Source organism: Xenopus laevis, chromosome 9_10S (assembly GCF_017654675.1).
Source record: "Xenopus laevis strain J_2021 chromosome 9_10S, Xenopus_laevis_v10.1, whole genome shotgun sequence".
Classification (NCBI taxonomy): domain Eukaryota; kingdom Metazoa; phylum Chordata; class Amphibia; order Anura; family Pipidae; genus Xenopus; species Xenopus laevis.
In genome coordinates this window covers 3,601,997-3,628,253 of record NC_054388.1, presented here as the reverse complement: position 1 = coordinate 3,628,253, position 26,257 = coordinate 3,601,997, and the positions used below count along the sequence as shown (strand labels likewise).

At 41.4% G+C, this 26,257-nt stretch overlaps 1 protein-coding gene across 3 annotated transcripts; it reads left to right on the top strand.

Moving 5' to 3' along the window:
- Positions 1-1,455: 1,455 nt before the first annotated feature.
- On the top strand, positions 1,456-26,257 carry matn4.S (matrilin 4 S homeolog). 3 transcript variants are annotated; one of them, XM_018238039.2, is made up of 13 exons: positions 1,456-1,689; positions 13,919-14,027; positions 15,548-16,117; positions 16,291-16,413; positions 16,731-16,853; positions 17,153-17,275; positions 17,506-17,628; positions 20,666-20,788; positions 21,086-21,208; positions 22,753-23,157; positions 23,383-23,535; positions 24,134-24,238; positions 25,882-26,257. In XM_018238039.2, the coding sequence occupies exons 1-13, from the start codon at positions 1,471-1,473 to the stop codon at positions 25,938-25,940; spliced, it is 2,358 nt and encodes a 785-aa protein (XP_018093528.1). In that variant the 5' UTR covers positions 1,456-1,470; the 3' UTR covers positions 25,941-26,257. The 3 variants fall into 3 exon arrangements, with proteins under 3 accessions (XP_018093528.1, XP_018093529.1, XP_018093530.1); XM_018238041.2 differs by having other exon boundaries at positions 1,579-1,689; positions 13,916-14,027; XM_018238040.2 differs by lacking the exon at positions 17,506-17,628.

The window sequence follows — 26,257 nt, the reverse complement described above, 5'->3', positions numbered from 1 at the left end:
ACAATGTAGCAGAAGCCAGCTGGAGAACTGGAGTATGTATAGATTCTGGGTTTCATTTGGAGGGATTGATCTTGATGGACTTTAGTCTTTTTTTTCAACCCGATTTAATTATGTAACTGATTTCTATAACATTGTTTCAGGAGTCAGAACCAGAGATCAGAAAGGGACAGACTCACTCTGCTTTCAGTACCAATTACTAACAACCTTAAATTGAAAGCAGTAAATGTCAAGCTTGTTAATATTCTCTGCACTGCCGTTTCTGACTTCTGAAACAATGTAGCAGAAGCCGACTGGAGAAATGACTTCTACAGAATTGTTTCAGGAGTCAGAACCAGAGACCAGAAATGGACAGACTGACTCTGCTTTCTGCAGCAATTACTCTTAACTTTCAAGGCCCCTGAGGTTTGTATCTTAATTTCTGCATTGCCGGTTGTGACTTCTGAAGCAATGTAGCAGAATCCGGCTGGAGAAATGACTTCTACAGCATTGTTTCAGGAGTCAGAACCAGAGATCAGAAAGGGACAGACTGGCTCTATGTTCTTTAGCAATTACTAATAACTTTAATGGTCCCATGAAAACAGTATTTGTCAGGCTTTTTCTTATTCTCTGCATTGCTGGTTGTGACTTCTGAAACAATGTAGCAGAAGCCGGCTGGAGAACTGGAGTACAGTATGTATGGATGCTGGGTTTCATTTGGAGGGATTGAACTTGATGGACTTTGGTCTATTTTTAATCCGATTTAATTATGTAACTGATTTCTATAACATTGTTTCAGGAGTCAGAACCAGAGATCAGAAAGGGACAGACTTGACTCTGCTTTCAGTACCAATTACTAACAACCTTAAATTGAAAGCAGTATATGTCAAGCTTGTTTCTATTCTCTGCACTGCCGGTTCTGACTTCTGAAACAACGCAGCAGAAGCCGAATGGAGAAATGACTTCTACAGAATTGTTTCAGGAGTCAGAACCAGAGACCAGAAATGGACAGACTGACTCTGCTTTCTGCAGCAATTACTCATAACTTTAAAGGCCCCTGAGGTTTGTATCTTAATTTCTGCATTGCCGGTTATGACTTCTGAAGCAATGTAGCAGAATCCATCTGGAGAAATGACTTCTACAGCATTGTTTCAGGAGTCAGAACCAGAGATCAGAAAGGGACAGACTGGCTCTATGGTCTGTAGCAATTACTAATAACTTTAATGGTCCCATGAAACCAGTATTTGTCAGGCTTTTTCTTATTTTCTGCATTGCTGGTTGTGACTTCTGAAACAATGTAGCAGAATCCGGCTGGAGAACTGACTGCTACGGCATTGTTTCAGGAGTCAGAACCAGAAAGGGACAGACTTGAGTGGATTATAGTGAAGTCTAATTCTTGGGTTGATTTAATGGGAGAAGTTGGCCCATGAGAGACAATGGACAGACACAAGGAGGCTCATGTGAGTGACAGACACACGTCTCCAGGGCTAATGAATGTGGTGCCTCAGACTCCAGTTCCAATTTCAGTGTGGGAGGGGCCAGCATTTACCTCCCAGAATTAAAACCTGCCGGGCACCGCTCTATTCTGCATGTAAAGCTGGGGGAGAGGGGGACAGGACTCAAAGCTTCTCTCTCTCTGTCTGTGACTCTCGGGTCAGGGTTACCGGTGTGTCTTCACCAGCACTGGGCTCAACTGGACTCAACTGGACTCAGGTACCTTCACATTCCTACATTTCATTTGTCTTTATCATTAGAGACAGGAGCTGTGATTGCTGCACCAAGCCTGGCATCTGGGGGGTTAATGCAGTGACTGCCGCCTGCTGAGGTGACAGTTTTGCAGACACCATTGAAATAGATAGAATTTGGTATTTATAGGCTGATGTCTTTCTTAAAGGGGTTGTTCCCCTTTAAATTAACTGTTAGTATGATGTAGAGAGGAATATTCTGAGACAATTTGCAATTGGTTTTCATTTTTTATTATTTGTGCGTTTTGAGCTATTTAGCTTTTTATTCAGCTGATCTCCAGTTTGTAATTTCAGCCGTCTGGTTGCTAAGGTCCAAATTCCCCTAGCAACCAAGCACTGATTGGAATATGAGACTGGAATATGAATAGGAGAAGCCTGAATAGAAAGACAAGTAATAAAAAGTAACAATATATTTGTAGCCTTACAGAGCATTTGGTTTTTTTTAAATGGGGTCAGTGACCCCCATTGGGAAGCTGGTAAGAGTCATAAGATGAAGGCAAATAATTCAAAAACTGTAAAATGAAGGCCAATTGAAACATTGCTTAGAATTAGCCATTCTCTAACATACTAAAAGTTGATGTTTAACCTTAGGAGATGTTAAAAGCAGGGTTTCTGGTTTACCTGTGCAGAAGAGCTGACACTCTAAATATAATTAAGCAGTGTCTTATTTGGGCAGGTGGGTTCCCCCAGCTCTTTGCATTACAATTAGCCCTTTTTTTGTTTCGGGCACATTTATTGGACAGTGGAATGAGTTTCCCTCTGCACTGGTGGCCCTCCAGCTGGAGGCTGTCAGGGGATGCTGGGAGTTGTATAATTGTTATGCATGCACTGTGCCTTTATTATATTGGAGTGTATGTATCAGTAATAACTGTATAACTGTATGGAGTGCATGTTGCCAGGCAACGGGGAAATAGACTGTATTTATGTGCCCAGTTGCCCAAGTGTTTGTGTAAATAGATCATTTGCATCTTCATAACTGGGAGCTGCCATGTTGCTTCCTACTGCCAATAGAAAGGAGAATGTTTTACATGGCCACTAGGGATGTTTTTGCTATTGCATGCTTCCATTGATGAACTAATATGGCAGCTCTCTCCCTCATGTGATCAATATGTAAGTGCAAATATAAGTTATCCTGACATTGTGAAGAGCCCAACCAGCACCCGATATCCTGAAGATTCCAGTTTTTTTGCATTCTAAACACTATTTTAAGGGTTGCAGTAGATCCAAAAAAACGAACCCAACAGCCTAAAGTCATATTCAGTCAGTGGGGCTGCTGGGTGAACCCCACAGATTTCTAGGGGGGAAACACCGGATTACAGTGGCTGTCACAAGTCTCAGGGTACCATTAGCCTTTCTCTACATTACATAGAACTGCTGTGCTGCTTCTCTCAGCCAGGAGACCAAAGCCACCTGAGATATGGCCACCTACCCAACAAGCTGAAAGAAGCCTTCTGGGGTAGCTGTGCTGAGTGGGTGCAAAGGGTATTTCATGTTCATGCTCAAAAGGCAGTTGAGTGCTGGCAGATGTTTCCAGATGATCGGTGTCCCCCCACTTGCCCATCCCTTCTCCTGACAGTGGACAAGTTGTAACCCAAAGCCCAGGCCAGTAATAGTTTCTTTGTGTTGTTGAGCGATTACGTTACATTGTGTTGCATTGTGTGCACTGGTTTCTGGTTGGCTGGTGGGCTCACACACAAGCTGTTTGTTCATTTTGACTGTGATTGAATAAGAAAGTAAACAATCTTTATGAGGAGAACAATCACACAAAGGACACCGGAATAACCCCCCCCCCCGGCGTGAAACGTACACAACTGTCACTTTCATAGACATTTCACTAGTAGGTTGTGCTATAGGTTGGCCCCCCACACACACACATTCGTGGAGTTGGATTCCAGATTCATTCCAGACACAGCAGTGCAGGTGGTCCAAGCCCCCTCACCCACCCAAAAAAAACCATCAAATGAACAAAACTGGTTGGCCAAAATTGCCTCCATAATTAATGCAAACTATTTTTTTGGTTCAAGCTCCACCTGAAGGTCCAGCCTTTCACCTTGAATGTCCCTGTTAGCTCATGAAATGGGTTCAGATATATATATATAAAAAGGCAATTGGCTTTCTCAAACAGGAGGTCCATTCCTGGTGGTACCATCGGTGCTCTAGGACCTGCCTTTAGTCAACCAACCTTGGCCTCCAGTAGAAGAGTCTTTCTGTGAGTTTCCAAAGACTGTTATGGGAAAACCCGAGATGTAAAAGGATACAGCTGTTCTCGTACGTGAGAAGAGAAGCTTGTTTTCCATGTGGGTGGTAAATGTTTATGTTCTGGTTGACCCTACATGACCTGGTTCCTCTATAATAGTGGCAGTGACAATTCAACTGTTGACAATTCAGCTGTTAATTGACGGTAATAAGGACAAAAAGGAGCTGGGCAGAAACCAGACAAACAGGTGAAGATATTGGGAGCCATTTACGAGCAAGGTTGGACATTTCTCCATTTGAGGAGCCCATAGCAACCAGATAATTGCCATCATTATTCTAACTGTAGTCAATTACTGAATGGTTTCTATGGGTAATCAGAATGGGGAAAATGTTCAACTATTAAGTGAGTCCAACTGATTGTCATCGCCCCTTCTCAATGTACCCTACGGGTCATTCCTCCTCTCCATTTGCCCATTATAAAGTAGGTAGAAAATGAGCCAAAAACCATCCTTAAAAAAAGTCTATAGACCTGATGAAAGGTGTATGGTGGGCCATACCCATAACCCATAGCGGTTTCAGTTAGGGATGCACCGAATCCACTATTTTAGATTCGGCTGAACCCCCGAATCCTTCATGAAAGATTCCCGAACCGAATCCTGGATTGGGTGCATCTCTAGTTTTCGTACCTGCTTAGTACTTCCAATCTTGCTTTCATCTCAAGGGCTGACTTCATTGGCTTTCTCTTTCCTTGCTCCACCCCTTGACCCTTGGGTATGTGCCACGACTGATATCCCCCCTGGCCCCTCCCAAACTTTATAAAACATAACCGGGGCCCATTACGTTGTCCACCCACCTCACTCCCTTCCTGTATGACATCATTATGACAAAGAAAATCTTAGTCTAGCCTTCAATTATTGGCAGGGGTTGCAGTGATTGGCATCTTCTGGAAATGCCTTGGCCAAGATGGTGATCATGACTAAGGCTGTCAAAAACCTGTCTTTAAGTCATGATTAATTCAAATTACTTAGATTAGAAACGTATGAAACGCTGGAGAAAATTGGGGGTCCGGTATATAATTAAGCCTTTCCTTGTCCAAATAATTATGAAAACTATGGTGGTGAAAGTCCATCTGACAGAAGAAAAGAATCAGTAACCTCTGCTTTCAATTTCATCAGGGATTAGCGATTCAGAGGGGTGTTAGAGCTCAGCATTGGCTGTAGGTAACTTTCCTTCCTCTGTTTTGTGTTTGCATTTCTTCAAGTAGGGTGCTGGTCCCATGCACCTAAAATAAGACCATTCCTTGACCAATATAAAGGCACAGGGGAGCAGATCTCTACTTCTTGGTTTCCCTCTTCTATCTTCAAAGTCATATTTTATAAATACCGGCATAAAATAGTTTACAGGTCCAGAGCTTCCGCAGATGAGATGACCTAGAATATTTGTTTTAGTAAAGCCAAAAGTCTGTCGCATTTATTTGTTCAGGTGTTTCTTAAAGTGTCATGGGATTTACAGAACAGTCTGAGTTTTATTGGGTGGGTTAAAAATAGCCAGGCGAGTTAGAGTGGGTAGAAAGGGTGATTGTTCGATAACAGTGGAATGTCGGTGCTGGAGATCTATTTTACTCCCAGAGAAGACGTATTGAATGCAGGTATTCAAGACATGTCTGTGTCTTAGCAATCCTGTGACAGAGGACCCTCTGTTAAAGGTCTTACCGGGCTTTTTCACCTTTTTATTAAGATTCCAAAGCTTGTGTTTCACCATAGATAAAGATGTCCTTCTGCTGAATGATATATTATTTCATGCGTCACATGATGAGTAAAATCCATATACATTTTATTTCTGGATTGTCCATGAATGTGATTAATGATCCAGTAAATAAATTCTTTAAGTTTTACGTAGCTAGCTCATATACATGGACCACTGGTGGGTTTAGTGGAGTGAAGACCGGCATTTTATTGTTCAATGAGAAAAGTTTGGATGCTGGTCTATAGGGTATCTTCAGGTATCTGCAGGAAAGCTAGGAGGCCAAGTGTAAGTCAACTTTTTGGTTGACTGGAGAAGTTCTCCCACACCCTAGCATGGAAATTGGATACCAACCTAATCATTGACTCGATGGTTGACTTATGTAACCCATTTTGATCCCCTCAGAAGACTTTCTTGGTAGGATTGGCCTCATTCTTGGTAGGATTTAATTTGTGCTCCTTAAGGTAGAGAAACCCTAAATATGCTGATAGTGAAACCCCCACTTCTGAACTTCTACCAGTTCAATTGGAGATTGTTATAACCGGAGCTGAATTAAGAAACAGAAGAGTGCACACATTCATATAGGGGCAAAATGACTCTGGAGACCAACATGGCACGTGACAATTATTTTTAAAACAAATATGAAGGTAGACTAGGGAGCTATATTTTTTGAAGCAACACAGGAATCTATTCATAGGACTTTTTCTTCCTCTCAATCAAAAGAATTAATAGTTTGACAGTGAATGAACATAAATCGTTTTCCACCTCAGTAACTAAATATGTCTGAGTAACTGAGGGAGTCGTGTGTCCTTCTCAGTAGAGGTTCCAAGGTCAATGGGTTAAAGGAACAGATTCCCAAGTGTATGTATTGGGTATGTAAGCATTACTAGAGACATATATTTGTTTAACAAGAAAAATGTATCCTTTCTAACCATGAATACATCACCTGAATGCTTCTGTTAACAATCAATCAAACATTCTAAGCTTGTTTTGTTGGCCTGGCCACTGCTTCCAATGGGCTCTCCAATGGAAATGATGTCTACTCTCTCTAGATCTTGACTACTGAGTAAATGTATAGCTCTTATAAGATATATATTATATGTATAAGATAAGATACACTTAAAGGGGATTTGCTAACATACTGTAGGTGCAACCTCAACCCTGATAAGAGGACATATGAAGCATGGTCAGTAGTAGTCAAGTCAAGCCTAAGAGGCTCATAGGCCTTCCAGATGAAGGTTGATCCAAGGCTTAAAACTTTATATATAAGATCTGAACCACATTGATAGTATAGATACATGTAAGGTACTCTAAGCTTGATGGGTCCCATGATCTCTTCATTTACAACTCCATACTGTGACTTAAATAAGACAGCAGATAATAAAATAAAGGGCTATAGCTCCGATTTACTATGAGCAGTGCTGCAAATTCATTGAGCATTAAGGGGCACATTTGCATCCCTAAAGGCCCCCATACACAGGCTGATAAAAGCTGCCGACAGGCCAAGTAGGCAGTTTATTGGCCCCTGCGTGGGGCCTTCCGACCGATATCTGGCCAAAAGTCGGGCAGATGCCGATCTGGGAGGTTAAAAAATCCCGTCGGATTGAGACCACATATTTTCGTTGATGTGGTCCCACAATCCGACCACCTGTTTGGCCTCCATTCTGATCCAATCTTTTGGCCTTAGGGCCCCCGATTGGATCTGCCCGATATCATCCAATTCAATTGTGGGCATATCGGGGAGATATCCTCTCGTTCCATCTTTGGAGCCCCTACATTTAGACCTTGTGTTCTTGCCCCTTGTTTTGTGCTGCTGTGGAGCACATGGAGCACATTGTCTGCAATCATAAAGGGGTCACACTTGCACCCTTGCACCTCTGTATTTTGAATCCCTCTGTATTCTGCTTTGCATGCCCTTAATGATGTGCAAGGTAAGGAATTCATTGGATATTCGGACTGGCACAAACTGCCTTCACTCCAAAGCTTGATGCAGTTAGAAATTTACTTTATTTAACAAAAACCAGGCCTGGATTTACAAGGCCAGCTCTTCTCTTTGCCCCCACTGCCAGGTGCTGTCCTCTTCCCTCCCCTTCCCCTTGCCAGTGCCATACCCGTCCTCTGCGCAAGTCTTCTTAGTTGGGCACAGCACTGACGTGCATCTCCAGTACTAATAGCTAATTTTGAAGTGCCTGAACAGCCCTCAAATTCTGCCGTCCTAGGCCCGGGCCTTTGTGGCCTCGCCACAAATCCAGGCTTGCAGTGTAAAGCCTGAATAAACATATCACAGCATAAATTGCTATCTATGAGTGCTCTCCTCATTCTTGGAAATTTTGGAGTTTAGTGCCATGTTGGCACTTAATCAAAGGCTGGACTATGGCCAAGAGGTGCAAATTCCGGGTGCCATTGGTGCACCATCCATGGGAACCAACCAAGGTGCAACTGTGAGACTTGCACACCCTGTTGTAAAGGAGAGGCTATGTATTTTAGTTTTAAACCATCACTAACACTAGAAATAAGCTCACGGTACACATTAGCATTCCCTTTGTAGGCCAATTCTGATGATACAAGAATCGAGCCATTGTGGTGTTGGGATTAACACGCATTCCTCTCAAGTGTCAAGTGACAGTCTCAGCAGCACATCTACCTAATGAGAGTTGGCTTTTCCCTCCTCACGGTGCCCCTGGGGTTGAGTTTATCACACCTCAATGCATGACATTCACAGAGGCCGAGGTTCTACAAAACCATGGCATTGTACTGTACAGACGGGAAATGAAATACATAGACCGGTACATGACTGGAAACCAGCGAAGCTTCAAGGATTTGTCTTTCTTTGGGCTCAATTAAATACAACTGTGCCTACAGTCAGCACTCAGCAACAATTTGCTATGCCACTTGCCAGGAGACTAAACATTGCCTTTACAGTAGGGGTAGAACAGTACAGATATTATACGTATACAAATAGATGTACCATTGATTGCACACTTCTAATGTTTCTGCATTTGGGGGACAACAATGATAACTTTGTGCCTAGGAGTTTCCTTGGTTTAATAGACAAAAGTTTAGAAGATATAGGAGAAAGCAAAGAGCATTTACTGAGATCTATTTTTTTTACAAAGAGAAGAACCAGTTCCATCTTGTCTGTTTTCATTTCACAAAAACACTTCTAAAGTTTAATTTGCTCCCTTAACACTTCTCTAGAGAACATCCAATGATCAAAGATACAGTAGAAGTGATATCTGACCTTGATTCCAAGTGTTTTCTTTGCATCATATCCTGAAGACCAGTATCTAGATCATCTCATGTGAAATCTCTTTCCACTTTGCTGTAAAACACTTAACAGAACCAAGAGACCCATAGACAGCAAATTCCACATTCCCATGGCCAGACGCTGACAGTTAAATAAATCCAGGTATGTTGCTATATAAGGTGAAAAGACACAAAGCTCCATCTGGTTCAACCTTTGAATCGTGCAGTAGACATCATAAACAACCCTATAAAATGCTTACAAGGTTTCACGAGGCTGGTACAATATTCCCTGAGAAAACCAGTTCGGGATTTCTTAAAGGGTATGCAAACCACAAAAAATAGGTTCCCTGCCTTCAAGGAGAACCCTTTGGAGATCAATCATAATAAGGTAACAACGTCTACCAGTGAAGTTGTCCAGACCAGCCACCTTGACCTTGGCTTTAATGTTCTTACTTGTAGTTGACGGGTCAAAAGTACTGTTGAGTGGTTGCTATTGGCAACTACACTGGGACAGTTTAGAGTATTTGTTAGAACCATTCTAAGGAGATGTTTATGAATTTTTACCAGCCAAGGAATGTGGTCTACTGGCTAAAACACAGGTAATGTAATAAATGGTGCAATGTTTGCCCAGGCTGAGTAACCCATAGAAATCAATTAGCTGACCATTTACTTCTACCTGTTGATTGGCTAGCTATTTGCTACTTTTCAGAACTTGTTACATTTCTCCATGGTTGGAAAAGCACCTGTAGTCTGTATCTGCAGCCTCAGGTTTATAGGTACAAGTGTCTTGGTGTTGAAGTAAGTCAGGTTCATATATGGACTTTGATGGACTTTCTGCCTAGTGTGAGAAGTGAGGCTTGGTGTAATTCATTGCTTTTTGTGATCTGGTATATATTATATATAAGTCTGGTGCCACCCTAGTCACTGGACTGCAGGATCATGCACTGATTATTGGGGTACCAACCTCTACTTAGCTGCAAGTGTCTAGTGGTGGGCTGGGGACAATTTTTTTCAAAGCCTTTTCTATTTATAGGCACCCATGGGCCATTCTTATGAGCTGTCCTATGCACAGGTGCCTATAGAGTATATCTTGAACCCACACTTACAAAAATGTCCACTCTATGGGCGAGGAGCCCCAAAGGGATACAACAATATAACATACAAAAACCAGCCCATGAAGGAGAGGATGGAACCTCTTATGTAGGTTATTTTTTGTATTTTATATCAAGGTCCATGGTCCTGATGAAAAATGTTGACTTTATAGCCTCCAGCCACCTTTGCACCCGCTGCAATGTCTTAATACTACCTACTCCAACCTCAGATACTCAGAGTATAGGATGATGGTTTGGTCCCCATGTGAGCTGACAATCCTCTACACCACCATAGCTTTGCTCCTGAGGGACCAATGTGTTATAACCCTAGTGCACTCAAAGCAACCGCTTTACTGTGTGGTTTTATTCAAAGTATAACATGTAAAAATAGGGAGGAACCTAAACAAATGATTAATGGAACCAAAGAAACATGGTCAACTGATGACTTTGGTTTGGGGTCCTGTAATCTCTAGTGACAGCTCGGAGGAACTAATTTCTATATGAAGCTCTAATTCAGGGCAAGGTGGTTCTTTATATAATACAAAACCATCACATATAACCTATAGTATATCCTTATAGTGATGGTGCCGTGTGACTAAATGAAAGTGGTGTTTTTATAAGTAATAATGTCCTGTCAGTTATAGGTGGGGTTTTAATTCCAGTATGAGGAACGTACCAAATATGACACAGTTCTCAGTCTAGTAGCACAAAACTTATGACACAGATGATAATTACAGCTCCGTAATTCAAGGTTAACTCTTACAAAGAAAGCCATTGTGAGAACATGATTCTGATGGCAATATCCCTTTTCCGGTTAATGGAACAGACCAGGTGCTTTCAAACTACTCCACAAAACTCATGCAGAAGGTTTTTTTTTTTAGTTTTTTGCACATTCAGTTCTAGTGTCCAAAGGATCAACATGAATCTTAGTTTGATATTATTTATTAGTATGGCCTTACACCACGTCCAATGAATAGACCTCTGTCACGTTACACTACCACCTGAATATGCGTGTGTAATATGAGTGTAATGTTGTGCATGAGCTGCTTACAGAGGGCCTCATTGAATCGTTATTGTCCTTGGTGCACAACTGGCTCATTAAGTCTGAATAGTTTCTGTCTTGGAAACATAGGGCCGCTACAGAGGCTGAATTGTGTTTGGGTTGGTTACATGGGGCCTCACTCATGCTGAATAAATGGGGTCTCAATGAAGCTGAAATGTCTTGTTTGGCTAGAGACCACTAAGGATTCTAAATTATATCTTAGATGGTTCCATGGGGGCTTTTTATGGCAGCCTATTCTTGGTTCAATTACAAGGGGCCCTATTTATACTGAGCCTTGTAAAACATTCCTCAGGATTGTTCATTTGGGCATAGAGACCACTTTTGTGTTTAAGAAAACTGAAATCCCCATTGTATACGGATTTATGGGCTACATAATTAATAGGAAGAAACATATACAGTGTGTGTGTACATGATCGATAGATTATTTGAGTCAGCAAGAAATCGTTGATAGCTACTCCTTATGTGGTCATGCTTCCATTGATGGTTCCTCGTCAACTGCAGAGCGATGTGCTGCCAATAGTTCATAAGTAAGAGTTTTAATGAGCAATACATGTAACGTGAGTGCACAAGAGGATTGCCAGTTAATTAGGCAACCCATATACCCGGCTTGTTCTTTCTGTTCCTTCACCTTAGGAAACAATTAAAATCCAGTTGGTAAATTCAGTTCCAAACACTCTGAAGTGTGGGTGTGTCATCTGTATTCATAAGTAACATGTTACAATGAGGACCTATTACGGTTGAAGGGTTAGGATTTAACCCAGTTGGCCTTCGTGGTTTCATTTAATGGTGGCAAACAGAGCTGCGTGACCTAGGCTGCGGTATTAATGAAAACATGCAGATATGTCGATGGATTTTGAATTTTTAAGAAATCTACCCAAGAAGCTCAAAAGACCTCCTTTGCTGAGAGGTCATCCAACCCCAAAATATTAGGAGATCATTGTCTTCCTCTTATAGAACAGTTTTCAATTCCCAACCGGTGTCTGTATCCTGGAAGTTATAGTAAGATTCCCATTCTCTTCACCAACTACATTCACAGTGTTATGGGGAATAAAGGTTAGGTCTTGACCACCATCCACCCTTTGCTAGATATCGTTGCATTACACCCACTGAACTGAATCAAGAGAGAAACCCTGAACGACTGTGACCTGGATAAATCCAGGTGCAAATGTCCAAACAATATAGAGGAGAAACCAAGGAACATACATTGGTTACACAGTGACACTTATTCAACTGACCACATCATTGAGGACATTAGAGTCACCTTTAGTAAAGTCAGGTTCAATCATTGCATTTTACCATCCACAAAGGACCGAATAAAGCAAACGTCCATGCCACGAAACAATGCCTCGGCAATAGCCATGCCCTTGCCACCAAAATTACTGACCATGTAAGGTCTATTTAGAATAGAGATAATCATAGCCATGGATGATAGGCAAGATGTGGCTAAACTACTGTGTTACAGACCCCATTGACCAAAGCCTAGTCCTCTTCTGAGGTCCACTCAACCGGCCATTACACTGAATGGCAGGATTTGTCTGTGTGTGTGTGTGGCCAGGGAGGTCTGGAATGAGTTTAGGACAGGTTATAATGCTCCACCTCATATACAATTGACAGTGGTGTATGTGGTTGGCAAATTCTGAGTAATTATGCAGATGAGGGTCTTCTACACCAAACAGAGACCCCAGTGTTGAGGCACTTGGTGAATCGTGCGCTATAATGTACTGTACATATGCTGTACGTTTAATCGATCCGAGCCAGTCTAAACAGAAACCTGTACCCCCACAGAATTCCGGAAGCGTATTACTGAGATTATTTATATTATAAGCATGATAGTCATTTGTATAATAGAGGTGGTATCTCCTGTAGACTCCAGATGAACGTGTAGCCAGAACATACAAGAATTTAAACCCTTAAGAATTAAACCTGTAAAAAACTATGAAATCTGTTCATTCTCAACGTTTTTTTTTTTTTTAAATTCATAGAAATGAATTCAGTGTATTCATACTAATCGGAACCAGGCGCCATTTTTTTTTTTTCCAATCTTTCAACCCAGAATACAGTAACTGGACTGTGCGCTTGTATCAATGCATAAGGGCTTGTGGTTTTGTATCTAATGCATAACTTGTGCTGGTCCCAAGCCAACCTGTCAAGTGTGTGTGTGTGTGTGTGTGTGTGTGTGTGTGTGTGTGTGTGTGTGTGTGTGTGTGTGTGTGTGTGTGTGTGTGTGTGTGTGTGTGTGTGTGTGTGTGTGTGTGGTGTGTGTGTGTGTGTGTGTGTGTGTGTGTGTGTGTGTGTGTGTGTGTGTGTGTGTGTGTGTGTGTGTGTGTGTGTGTGTGTGTGTGTGTGTGTGTGTGTGTGTGTGTGTGTGTGTGTGTGTGTGTGTTAATGGACACACAAAATCTGCTGGACGACTCGAGAGCCTGAGCTGCTTGTGATTAGGGAATGTTCAGTTGTCCAAGTATTGAATAAAAGTTCTACAGTAAATGAGCAAATCCTGGAACACAAAAGTTCCTTTTTTTAAAAAATTTTATCAGACTTTTTTTAAACCTTTCCATGCGACAAAGGTGCTTTCTAATATCAGAAGGGATTGTTTATCCTGTAGGGCCCCTGAGAGCAAGCCGCTATGATTGGCCCACACGAATGCCTCATATTGACTTCAATACGAGATTTATTCCACCCACTGCAATATCTGAAATTCACAGTCTCCTAAAACAGGAGATATACAAAGCCCTGGCCCTCCATGCCACAAATTTGAAAATTGAATAAAATCATTTTATTTTTCATATGGAGATAATTTTCGTTCAATAAGAGTTCCAAAAACCTAACCTTTTTTGTTGTGTTCTCATTCCTCGCAGTAGACTGGTTTAGAACAAAGCTCCGGATTGAAGATGAAGATGTTCTACATATCGACGCTGCTTCTGATTTCTTTTGCAACCCTGGATGCCCGGCCGCAGACGTCAGGCTTAGGTGAGGAACTGATGATACCATATCTGGCTCCTGTAGGCTCCAAAATCTTGTATTTTTTCTTCTTAATACATTTCTCTGAATTGAAAACAAGTCTGCATTCAACGTCATACAGAAAACTCTTAGGGGGTTATTTACTAAACTCCAAATGCAAAAATCTAATTTTTCGGAACGTAATGTTTCGGAACGAATTTTTCGGAATTTATTATACCCCGAGGATGGAAAATTCCAAATCAGACAATCCGGCATCTCAGACCTGTTGAGGTTGCATTAGGAGAAGTCCCAATGATTTTTTGATCATTTCGGGAAAAAAGCATATGAAATCAGAGTCTTCTATAAAAAAAAATCCAAAAAAATTGTGAAATTCTGATTTTTTTTCCCCACAAATCCATTTTTGGGAAAATCTAATAATAAATACACAATGAACTTGGGTTCTAGGGTAGTTCAACTTTAAGTAAAATTTTAGTATGTTAAAGAATGGCCAATTCTAGGCTACTTTTCCATTGGTTTTCATTATTTATTTATTTTTATATAGTTTTATATTTATTTGCCTTTATTTGACTCTTTCCAGCTTTCAAATTTTTCAAATCAATGCATGGTTGCTAGGGGAATTTGGACCCTGGATTTGTTTATGATGCAAATTGAAGAGCTGCTGAATAAAAAGCCAAATCACTCAAAAACCACGAATAATAAAAAATGAAAACCAATTGCAAATTGTCTCAGAACATTACTCTCTACGTCATACTAAAAGTTAACTGAAAGGTGAACAACCCCTTTAAATAATGGGGGTAACGTTGATATAAGTTTATCTCCTCTTGGCAGTAGCATCTGCTGTAGCCAAGACCAATAACATATGAAAGCAACACTATGGGTGGTCTTGGCACAGCGGTGGAGCCGAGTGAGTGCTTTACAAGGACAAAGACTTTTCAGTGTTAATGGGTTGGATTTCATGTACAGAATGGAGCCACTATGGTAAAATCACTGGCTCCTTCAATAAAGATCGGGTCACTTTACATTTACAGCTATGCCCGTATAATCCAGAAGCAAACATAGTCATCTCAAAATCACAGCCACCTACAACCTTTACCCTTTTTTTCCCCCAGATGTGGTTAAATAATGATGTTTGGCCACTGCCAAAATATTTACGAGCCTTCCATTAGTATAAAACGTCAACTAATTATAGTAGGAATGGAATTCATACATTGCAATAAAGGGCAATCTGTCCTGGGTCTTTTAAAACACCATCCAGTGAATGGAGCTCAGTGACTTACCCCGCAGTGGAAAAAGCTTTATGGGTCAGTAGTTAGCAGGAACTACTTCTGAATCAAGACTTTTCATTGGAGAAAGAATTTAGAAATGTATAAACAAACTGCAATCAGGCACTCGGGTTGAGGGCTATGCCTGAAATTGGGTAGATTCAAGGTGCATGTGGTCGACAAATATAAGTTTATTAGTCGACAGCTATTAATGAGCACGTCTAATAACATATTATGCATCTGCATGTTCTTCTTTTCTTTTCACAGTACAAAAATGTAAATCTGGTCCCATGGATCTGGTCTTCATAATCGATAGCTCAAGAAGTGTCCGACCATTTGAGTTTGAAACCATGAGAAAGTTTATGATTGACATAATTAATCCGCTAGAAGTTGGCCTCAGCAATACCAGAGTCGGGGTGGTTCAGTATTCCAGCCAAGTGCAAAATGTCTTCTCTCTCAAAACTTTCTCCAACAAGTCCGACATGGAAAAGGCCATCAATGAAATCATCCCCCTGGCTCAAGGAACAATGACCGGACTGGCAATACAATATGCCATGAATGTCGCTTTCACCGAAGAGGAAGGAGCCCGACCTTTGTCGAAAAATATCCCAAGAGTCGCCATCATTGTGACCGACGGGAGACCTCAGGATCGGGTTACGGAAGTGGCTGCTCAGGCTCGGGACACTGGCATTGAAATCTACGCTGTTGGAGTACAGAGAGCTGATGTATCTTCTCTGAGAACGATGGCCTCACATCCCCTTGATGACCATGTCTTCCATGTAGAATCATTTGATCTTATACAACACTTATCCATCCAGTTCCAAGACAAATTATCATGTGAGTGTTTTATATGTACAGGAACCTCTGTCTACACCCACCCTAGTAATTCTTGCTTGTTTATTGATGGAGAGCCATAACATGGGTCCTTTTCTTATAAATGACATCAAAGATGTTTTTGTTTTGTTTTTTAAATCAAGTTTGCTTTATAATGTAGACACTACTTTTTACAGGCGTTGACATGTGCACTGAAATGGACCATGGATGTCAGCATAAATGTGTTAATATCCCCAGCTCCTATTACTGTGAATGTAACGAGGGCTACAAACTCAATGCAGATGGGAAGACCTGTTCTTGTAAGTACAAATATATGTTCCTTTTTCTTGCCGCTCGGATTGGCTTTCTTGCCCAATGACAAGGTAAAATGAAAGCATTTTTGAAGCCCCAACATTGTTTTGTTAGCATTTCAATGAATTTCTAATGCAGAAAGCAGATGATCCTCAACTGGTTCCAGAAGTTTAACTAATGGCCAATCTACCTAAATGCCTCTCCTTCTGGATTCCATCACATTCAGAAACTTCACCTGAAACAAAAAAACTTAAGCTAGTTAGTTTAGGAACTACCATTTTCTTTAGTTTAGGGACTGCCAGATTGAAACACGTTCTTTTTTCAGTGATCGACCTCTGCGCTCAAGGAAATCATGGCTGTGAACAGATCTGTGTCAGCTCCCCAGGATCCTACTCTTGTGCATGTCGGGCAGGGTACCAACTCAACGAGGATAAAAAGACTTGCTCACGTAAGTTCTCAATGGCTTCCTAAATCCATTGTCAGATGATAGCTTGAGCTATTTGCTCTCTGTACTCCCAGATTGCAATGCACAGCATTTAGAGTGGTGTGGAAAAGAACTAGCAATCTAAGGATTTATCGTGAAAACTTCTTCCATTAACACAAAAAAACAACCTACATTGGAAGAGGAAGTTGTCCTAGTTTGGACATAGTCTGGTCCTGAGCTCCATGCTTCTTTTATCAACCACTCCTTGTCAACACATTTAGAATTACTTTAAAAACCGAATCTCCTGTCTTACACCTTTTTAGTGATAGATCTCTGCTCTCAAGGAGATCATGGCTGTGAACAGATCTGTGTCAGCTCCCCGGGATCCTACTCTTGTGCATGTCGGGCAGGGTACCAACTCAACGAGGATAAAAAGACTTGCTCAAGTATGTTCTCTATGTCTTTATAACTGTACTATGAGATTTGCATGCCTTGCTATCCCTAGCATATTGAACCAGATCTATCTATCTGTAGCCATTCATCATGGATGGGGTTAGGGAGAAGTCCTCATTACCCAACCTGCCCATGGAGCCAGAACAGCAATACTAAATGAGACACTCAGCACTATTTCTCCAGTGTAAAATGATCATGTTCTGATTTTTTTGTTTTTTACCAGTGATAGACCTTTGCTCGCAAGGAAATCATGGCTGTGAGCAATTGTGTATCAGCTCCCTTGGTTCCTATTCTTGTGCTTGCCGTACAGGGTACCAGCTTAACAATGATAAAAAAACCTGCTCAAGTAAGTTGTTATTGTTTTCTACCAGGGGTAGGGTATTATAGCCAGGTTATCCCCCAAGAGTTGAGGAGATTTACTGCATCGTACTTTTTAATTTTTCCCAGCCTTTTCTAAAAGCATTCTAAAAACACAACATATTGGCCCATTGCTTATCGACATGCATGTTTTTATTTTGTCATCACAAGCCCAAGACATAAGACTTATGACCCTGCAGCTTGTATTAATAATAAATTAATTGTATCTTATATGGAAATAATGAATGATGGAAGTTCCTATCAACCATATCATTAGAATCCAGCTGATTAATACAAACACAAATATGAAGGCCTCTCTTGCCTTGACATGCTAAATTTCTGCTAAGGGCTAGAACAATGACCAAAAAGTCCAGTGCCGAACATATCTGTGCCTAGGTTTTTTTGTGTGGAGGTGGGCAGGGAATGGCATAAGAAGCCTAGGAGGCTACAAGGGTGAGGATCAAGGGATCAACCCAACTACTGCCTACTAAAGACTTCTGTCTCTCTTGGGTTGAGGAAGGGAGGATAAATTACAAATAGCACTCAGGACCATAACCTATTATTTCAGGCTTGCACAGGACCTTTTTTTGGCCAAAAAATCGTCCATTTATTGATCAGACTGGTTTAAAAATCATGTCAGACAATGACCGTAGTGGCTTGGGATGTGGTCCTCATCCCAATAGTCTGTATCCTCATAATTGTGATCCTCACCTCAATAGTCCGTATCCTCATAATTGTGATCCTCACCTCATTAGTCTGTATCCTCATAATTGTGATCCTCACCTCAATAGTCCGTATCCTCATAATTGTGATCCTCACCCCAATAGCCTGTATCCTCATAATTGTAGTTCTCACCTCAATAGTCTGTATCCTTATAATTGTGATCCAATTGTTGGCCAAATGAGCAGATCAGCCCAATATCACCCACCTCAAGGTGGGCATTTTAGGGGAAGATTCTCTTGTTTGGAGACCTCGACCAAATGAGCAGATCTTTCAGTGTACGGCCAGCTTAACATCCAGTACAGGTTTCTTGCCACCCACATCTTATATACACTGCCTTTAACAAAATATTGCTGCCAAGATACTAGCCACCCTTCCATACTAGGAAATAAATCCACAGTTTTGGGCTAAATTGTCCATTTCGCATGAGAGATACATAATGATATCACACACATCATGGCAAACAGTTAAGTGTAGAAAGTCCGGGCAGGACAATGTTGCTCTGAGGTCTAGGATAGTTGGCTGGGATACCTATTGCTTAGTCAATGCAGACATTCTTCCCAGTCGGAATCTTTCAAGACCACAGAGCATCTTCAGTCAATTTCTGGGCACAAGAGCATTAAAATCCCCAAGCACCTTTCATTCCTGTCCAACATGAAATATTTGTCTGAACAAGATACCATTGTGTCTTTGATTAAATGCTATCAAAAAAACAGAATGAACTTTTATGTTGGTCCAATTCGGATAGTCTAACTTTTTTTATCAGTACCAGTGTCTTATGGGAAATTGACAAAGATCTGGTTAAAAAAACAGGGGACAATCTATGAGAAGTAACTGAGTGAAATGAAAGTTTTATATAATTTAACATTAATTAATACATGCTCTGCGAGGTGAACAATTTTGTGCCCCTTAGTTCTTCTGCACCCCTCAAGTCTGGTGAAAAGTGGTCCAGCAACAAATATATATTCCCATCATCCAAAAAACCCAGAATCACTTTGGTGGCAATTGTCCAAGTTGGATGATGATGATGACAATGACCACCCGACTGTCCACGGCAAATTGAAATGACCCCTATTGTCTATACATTTTAGGGAATAAAAATAATAATTGCATTACCATTTGGCACCAGATCCGGACACAGAGCTGCCCGTTATATATAGGATGTTGGAATTTATAGGCAAAAGACTTGGAGATGGGGGCATGGCCCAAATGTTCATTTAAGACATTTATTTACTGTCATTGTTGGTAAGACATCTTGGGGCAGATTTACTAAAGGGCGAAGTGGCCGTCGCTAGAGAAAATTTGCCAGAAATCCAATCCTCAGGGACATTGTCAATTCACTAACAGGTGCAGATGACAATTCGCTAGCGAAAGAGACTGTCGCTAACATTCATTTGCGCTCTATCGCCAGGCAACTTTTCATTCAGGCTACTGGTCGTAGCTCCGCAATTGTTACCTCTTTCACCAGAGTTGACTTTACCACCTCAGATCAGGCGATGTGCCAAAATGAAGCTAGACCTTCCTCAATCTTAAGGTGGCCATACATGGAGAGATCAGCTCATTTGGCGATGTCACCAAACGAGCGGATCTCTCTCCGATATGCCCACCCTAGGGCCCAACGATCGGATCCTAACGATGCCTTAACGGGCGGTCAGATCGCGGGACCGCATCAACGAACAGATGCGGCCGCGATCTGACGGGATTTTTAGTCCCATCCGAACGATATCTGGCCGACTTTCGGCCAGATCTCGATCGGGGAAGCCCGTCGGGGGCCCCCATACACGGGCCAATAAGCTGCCGACTCAGTCTGTCAGCAGCTTTTATCGGCTTGTGTATGGCCACCTTTATGTCCTGCCTGCCGAAAATGCATTGAAAAAACGATGGTGACTTTTCCTTCTTTTAAGCGGGATTGCCTGCGAAAGTCCTAACAAAATTTTTCCCCAGACATTTGAGGGCCATGGAATGTTCATTTTACAGTGGGCTCATGTCTAGGGCATTATATGATCTCTTTTGTCTTTATTAAGGTTCCTTGGACATTTGTAATAAAAAGTGGCCACTTCAAACATTTGCGCCAACGTCTCTAATAAAGACGTCCATATGACTTTAATGTACCCGCCCTATTCAAGACTAGCGACTTTTCACTAGGCATAAACAAATCTTCACTATGAAATGCTCATACTGGAGAAGTATCGCTAGCGAAGCAGTCGCTGGCGACAATTCGCCCTTTAGTAAATCGGCTCCCATGTTGGGTAGAGCTCCATTGATCTTCTCTCCAATCACTAACCATGGTTTATTGTGACTTCTAGTGATTGACTACTGTTCATACGGCAATCACAGCTGCCAGCACGAATGTGTGAGTATACTGAACGGATATTATTGTCGCTGCAACGAGGGTTACACTCTACAAGCTGACGGCAAAACTTGCTTAGGTGAGTAACAGTCACGCGCCTCGAGCAGAGAAAATATCCAATAAATACAGAGGTGCCCAATTATAAAGAGGGTGCGTGTTTATTATTAGGATTCAATAACTGGACTAGGTACTTCGCAGCGTTGGCTTCATATTCTTAGAGATTGATATTCATATTTTGTATACATCCGGTTAAGAGAAGGTAGGATTTGGATGTCAATAATATATTGCTTTTATTGTCTATTTTCCACTATACCTTTATTTAATCATGGCTTGTTTAATATTCATGAATAAATTGTTATCTTCTCGTAACCACCAGCTGATGACATGTGCAACGTCGTGGACCATGGATGTGAATTTAAGTGCGTCAGCACCCCTGGATCTTACTACTGTATTTGTCCAGAGGGCCAGGAACTTCAGGCGGATGGAAAGACTTGCAACAGTAAGTTCTGCCAAAATGCAATAGAGCAGGGGATTTTAACACAACCCCTAAGCAGTTTGTACAAATGTTTTTTATAATTTGTATAAATTCCCCTTGCTGACCACAATTAACCACCATCAATGTGCTTGGGTAAAGGTGGCCATACATAGAGAGATCCGCTCGTTTGGCGATGGATCTCCCTCCGATATGCCCACCTTGAGGTGGGCAATATTGGGCTGATCCGATCGTGGGCCCTAGGGCCCAACGATCGGATCCTAGCGAACGCGAACAGTCGGTCGGATCGCGGGACCGCATCAACGAACAGATGCTGCCGCGATCCGACGGGATTTTTAGTCCCATCCGATCGAGATCTGGCCGACTTTCGGCCAGATCTCGATCGGGGAAGCGGGTCGGGGGGCCCCATACACGGGCCAATAAACTGCCGACTCGGTCTGTCGGCAGCTTTTATCGGCCCGTGTATGGCCACCTTAAGAGCTCAATGAGTTTGTTTCTCTACTAGGATCACAATTGTTTATAGATAGTGATGGGTGAATTTGTCCCGCATTGAAGTCAATGGGCATCAAAATTATTTTGAGTCAATTTTGAAGCCCGCGGCATATTCTCTGCCAGTGAATTTTCGCTGCAGTTTCGCGAGTGTATTCGCTGGCAGCGAAATGTGGAAGTTCACCACGACTTTGCGCCTGGCGAATTTATTCGCTCATCACTATTTATAGAGCTAGTCTACAAGTGGCCTCTGAGACCCTGGAGACCTAATGTTAAAAAGCAGCAACTGGGGGCATAGGCTGAAAAACAACATTCCCACCACCATGATTTGGTCAATTACAATTATTGTTTCTTTTAAGATATGGAACAGTGTCAGTGAAGGTTTTCATTCATCCAGGCCATGCCATCCATTGCCTAGTAGTGATAAGTCTAGAAGAGACTGAAGTTGAACTCAAAAGCCACCTGGATGAACAATAGAACTTTTTCAAAGACTTTTTCAAGACTGATCAAAATCTCCAGTTGCTTTAGGCTGATCACTACTAGATAGTGTGGACCTTTGTTTGTGCCCTAACTATAATTCCCAAGAAAGCTCTACTGATTCTGTTCATATTACCGATTTATAAAGTGACACTTCATTGTAATTGTAGACCTGGACAATGAAAGGTTTGTGAATTACAAATATTGACCCTGAAGTTGTGAGTCCAGACTCTCTTTTCTTTCTACTGCCAAAATAGCATCATTTCTTGTGCCTGTTCTTACCATCATCAACCTAGATGGTTTAGTTAAAACTATGTCCAGCAATATGCCAATCCCTGGCCTGAAATCTAAACAGTGTATCTCATACTTTATGGCCAACCTCAGTTTTTCCAGTGTTCAAACTAGAAGACAACCTCAGTTTTTCCAATCTTCAAACTAGAAGGTGAACATCATATGGTGCTACTGTCAGCAAACTTGGTAGGGCATCTCAGTTGTGAATCCAGGCTCTCTTTTCTTTCTCCTGCCAGATAATCATATGTTCTGTACACAGAACCTTAATTAATGTGCTATTTGTCTTTCTACAGAATGCTCCACTGGTTACGTTGATTTGGTACTTGTGATTGATGGTTCCAAGAGTGTTCGACCTCAGAACTTTGAGCTGGTAAAGGAGTTTGTAATAAACATTGTGGATTCGCTGGCCATCTCTGCACAAGGAACACACATTGGTCTGGTCCAGTACTCCAGTCGTGTTCGAACAGAATTTTCCCTCGATCAGTATAAAAACGCCCAAGATATTAAGACAGCTGTGAAAAATGTCCAGTATATGGAGAAAGGCACCATGACCGGCCTAGCACTGAAACACATGGTGGAGCAAAGTTTCTCTGAGGCAGAAGGAGCAAGAAAAAACGTACCCAAAATTGGCCTGGTATTCACTGATGGACGTTCTCAAGATGATATCTCTGAATGGGCTAAAAAAGCAAAGGAGGCTGGTAAGAAAATAGTATCTACAGATCACTAGTTTGGATAAACATGGCAAACCATGATTTGAACCTGAGGCAAAGAATTTCACACATTGTTGGTTTCTACCCCAACCCTATCTCTCTGTATTTATTGGCCTATATCTCCCTAGTTAGTGGAGTCAGCAGCACAACTGATACTGGTGTCTGGATATCTAGCTCTGCATTATGGAACCTAAGCTTGGGTTTTTGTTGTAGGCATCACCATGTACGCTGTGGGTGTCGGGAAGGCCGTCGAAGACGAATTAAACGAAATTGCTTCTGAACCCGTCAACAAACACTCCTTTTACACGGCGGATTTTAGCACAATGAATCTTATTGCTGAGGATTTAAAACTTAACATATGTCCAGGTATGAGCCGTCATCTGCCCTATGCAAAAGTCGTTTGTTACCCTGATTGTTTTGTTTAGAATTACAGAATGCTGATGGAAGCGTATCAAGCAAAGCATTTAGTTCTAGACCATGAAATCTTTGCCTGTCTGAAATAATTTGTTCCTAATTCAAGCGTAAAGGCTGTAAACAGCTTTCAAATGTTTAGAAGAAGGCTTCCATGTTTGTGCAAGGCATCAGACCATGGGCAGCAGTTAGGAAGCAAAGAATCGTCAGGGGACAAGTCAAGGCTGGTAATGAGGAAGTGACTGGAAAAGCTCCAGATGGTTTAGATCCCTCAAAGACTGCCGAGCCTTAAAAAATACGCTGGATTAGAGCCGGGTGCCTGAACCTGCATGCTGAAAGGGAAAATACACAACTGCACTCAACAAACAGAGATTTTTATTGACAATTTTCAATAGACTTTTGATTGCCACAATGTAAATCCGGTTTCTGAATGACTGACCATGTAGAAATAATACCTGCGGCTTCAAAAGCCAATGAGTTCTGGAAATGATTTCCATTTTCCTTTTATCTGTAAATATAATTGTGACTTGTCAAATTGTCTTTCATATTTCAGAGGAGATTAAAGGTACGACAGAGACGAAGAACCCCTGTGACTGCGAGCACCTCGTCAGTTTCCAGACAAGCACCATTACAAAGCTTGAGAGCCTTTCGGAACAACATATCCTTTCTGCCTCGGTATTTTCTTTCAAAGCGTGAAAAGACAATCCTCAGAAAGATACTAACAGGTCCACCAATTTTGCTTTTGTTTTTTAAGGTATTTCATGGGAAAACTTGATAAGAATTGTCTTTCGCATGGTATTCCTGATGGGTACATCATTCTGTTCCCATGCCACCAGACATTTCCCTTTGGGCTATGAGTTCTCATTCATAATGCTACTTGTGCCTGCCCACATATCAATATTGTCTTACCTACAGAAATGGCTTAGGGTTTGTTGTAGGACCAATGGAGCGTAATTATATGAAATAACCCCATTATTATCCTTCTTTTACTATCTGTTATTTTAAAAATGTTGTTCATAATTCTGTGGAGCTGACAATCCAAGAAACCTGCTACTCACAAACACTAGTGTCAATTTAATCAGAAGCCAATTAAGTATGTTACTGGGGTGGAGGAGAAAGCCAAAAAGAATGGACTAAACCAGCTCAGGAACGTAGGAAAAATACAAACTCTGTGTAGTTAGTGCCAAACTCAGAAAGAAACCCAAGACTACAAGGCTACAACGTTGTCTAACAAGTCCTGTGTGTCTTATTCATGTTTCTGTAATAACATAACTTCTACCTACTTCCCACCACTTTCATGCAAATGCTCCATTGTTTCCGCTAACAATATTTTTTTATTCATTCATAACTGCTAGACACCTTCCTTTTCTCTCTTGATATTCTCCCACTCTTTCTCACTCATTACTCATCATTGGTCAACATAACAATGGTACCTGTTGCTTTTAATGTCCAAGGATCTGCTACTCCCAATGAGCACTGATATGTGCATTCTGGAGGCTCTCTAGGGAGCAGAGACGAACAGTATCAAGGGTTACAGAAATGGGTGAAAGGCACAGAGGCTTCTATTTTCCTACTAAATGTATTGGGCAACATAATGACGGCTAATGGCACCTTGGTCGTCCTGCCTCCATTTGGTTTTCTTGTTTCCGTTGAGAACCTGCTTTAAGGCAGCTAATTACTCTTCACTAAAGACTGGAGAGGCAGAAAGGCACTACATGTACACCATCCTCTTAAGGCAGTGATCCCCAACCAGTAGCCCAACATGTTGCTCTTCAACCCCTTGGATGTTGCTCCCAGTGGCTTCAAAGCAGGAGCTTATTTTTCAATTCCAGGCTTAAAGGCAAGTGCACTGCCAAACAGAGCCTCAATGTAGGTTGACAATCCACATAGGGGCTACCAAATGGCCAATCACAGCACTAATTTGGAACCCCAAGAAAAATTTTCATGCTAGTGTTGCTCCCCAACTCCTTTTACTTCTGAATGTTGCTCATGGGTTCAAAAGGTTGGGGATCCCTGTCTTAAGGGGACCATTTGCTTTGGTGGTAGTGATACCTTAATAAGGTACCACTTTGCCACTATTATTATACTACCCCATCTCTGTATGAGGAAGACTATATTTTTAACCAAAAGAAGACCCTGGTAAAACAAAGCATCTCACACAGCAATTAAATACAGACAGCTACTTATTGAATCCTTAATGTGCCTTGTCCTTTAAAAAAATACTTATCCCACCATAAGTATTTACATTTGGTATATTTATTAATTTCTCTGCTTGATATTATCTTCTTTAACAACCGTCACTGGCTCAGCTGAATGCACGGCTCGATGATCTGGAAAACGAGCTGGTCAGCAAAAAATGAAACAACGAAGGCGAAGACGTCCATGTGACTTTCCCGAGGTTGAGCAACATCCCATAGTAGCCTTCAGAAGAAGACAACCAAGTACAAGCCAGGTCCGAGCTGTAAAACTATCCATATTATAAATAAATGTGAATAGATTGTTTATTATTAATATTATTATTGTTACTACTTGTTATTAGAGGCTTTGGCCGGAAGGTGGTGAATTTATAGTAGTATATAGTGTTAGGGTATTTTTTTTCTATTTTGAAACTGACTTTTTTTTATATATATAAATACATTTGTGGAATAAATAAGCTACATTTTTTTTAAAAAAAAAA

Coding starts and splice junctions, on each gene's coding strand:
- matn4.S (XM_018238039.2), top strand. CDS start 1,471: ATGTGGTGCCTCAGACTCCAGTTCCAATTTCAGTGTGGGAGGGGCCAG. Junction 14,028..15,547: donor GCCGCAGACGTCAGGCTTAG/GTGAGGAACTGA, acceptor TTCTTTTCACAG/TACAAAAATGTAAATCTGGT. Junction 16,854..17,152: donor GGATAAAAAGACTTGCTCAC/GTAAGTTCTCAA, acceptor ACACCTTTTTAG/TGATAGATCTCTGCTCTCAA.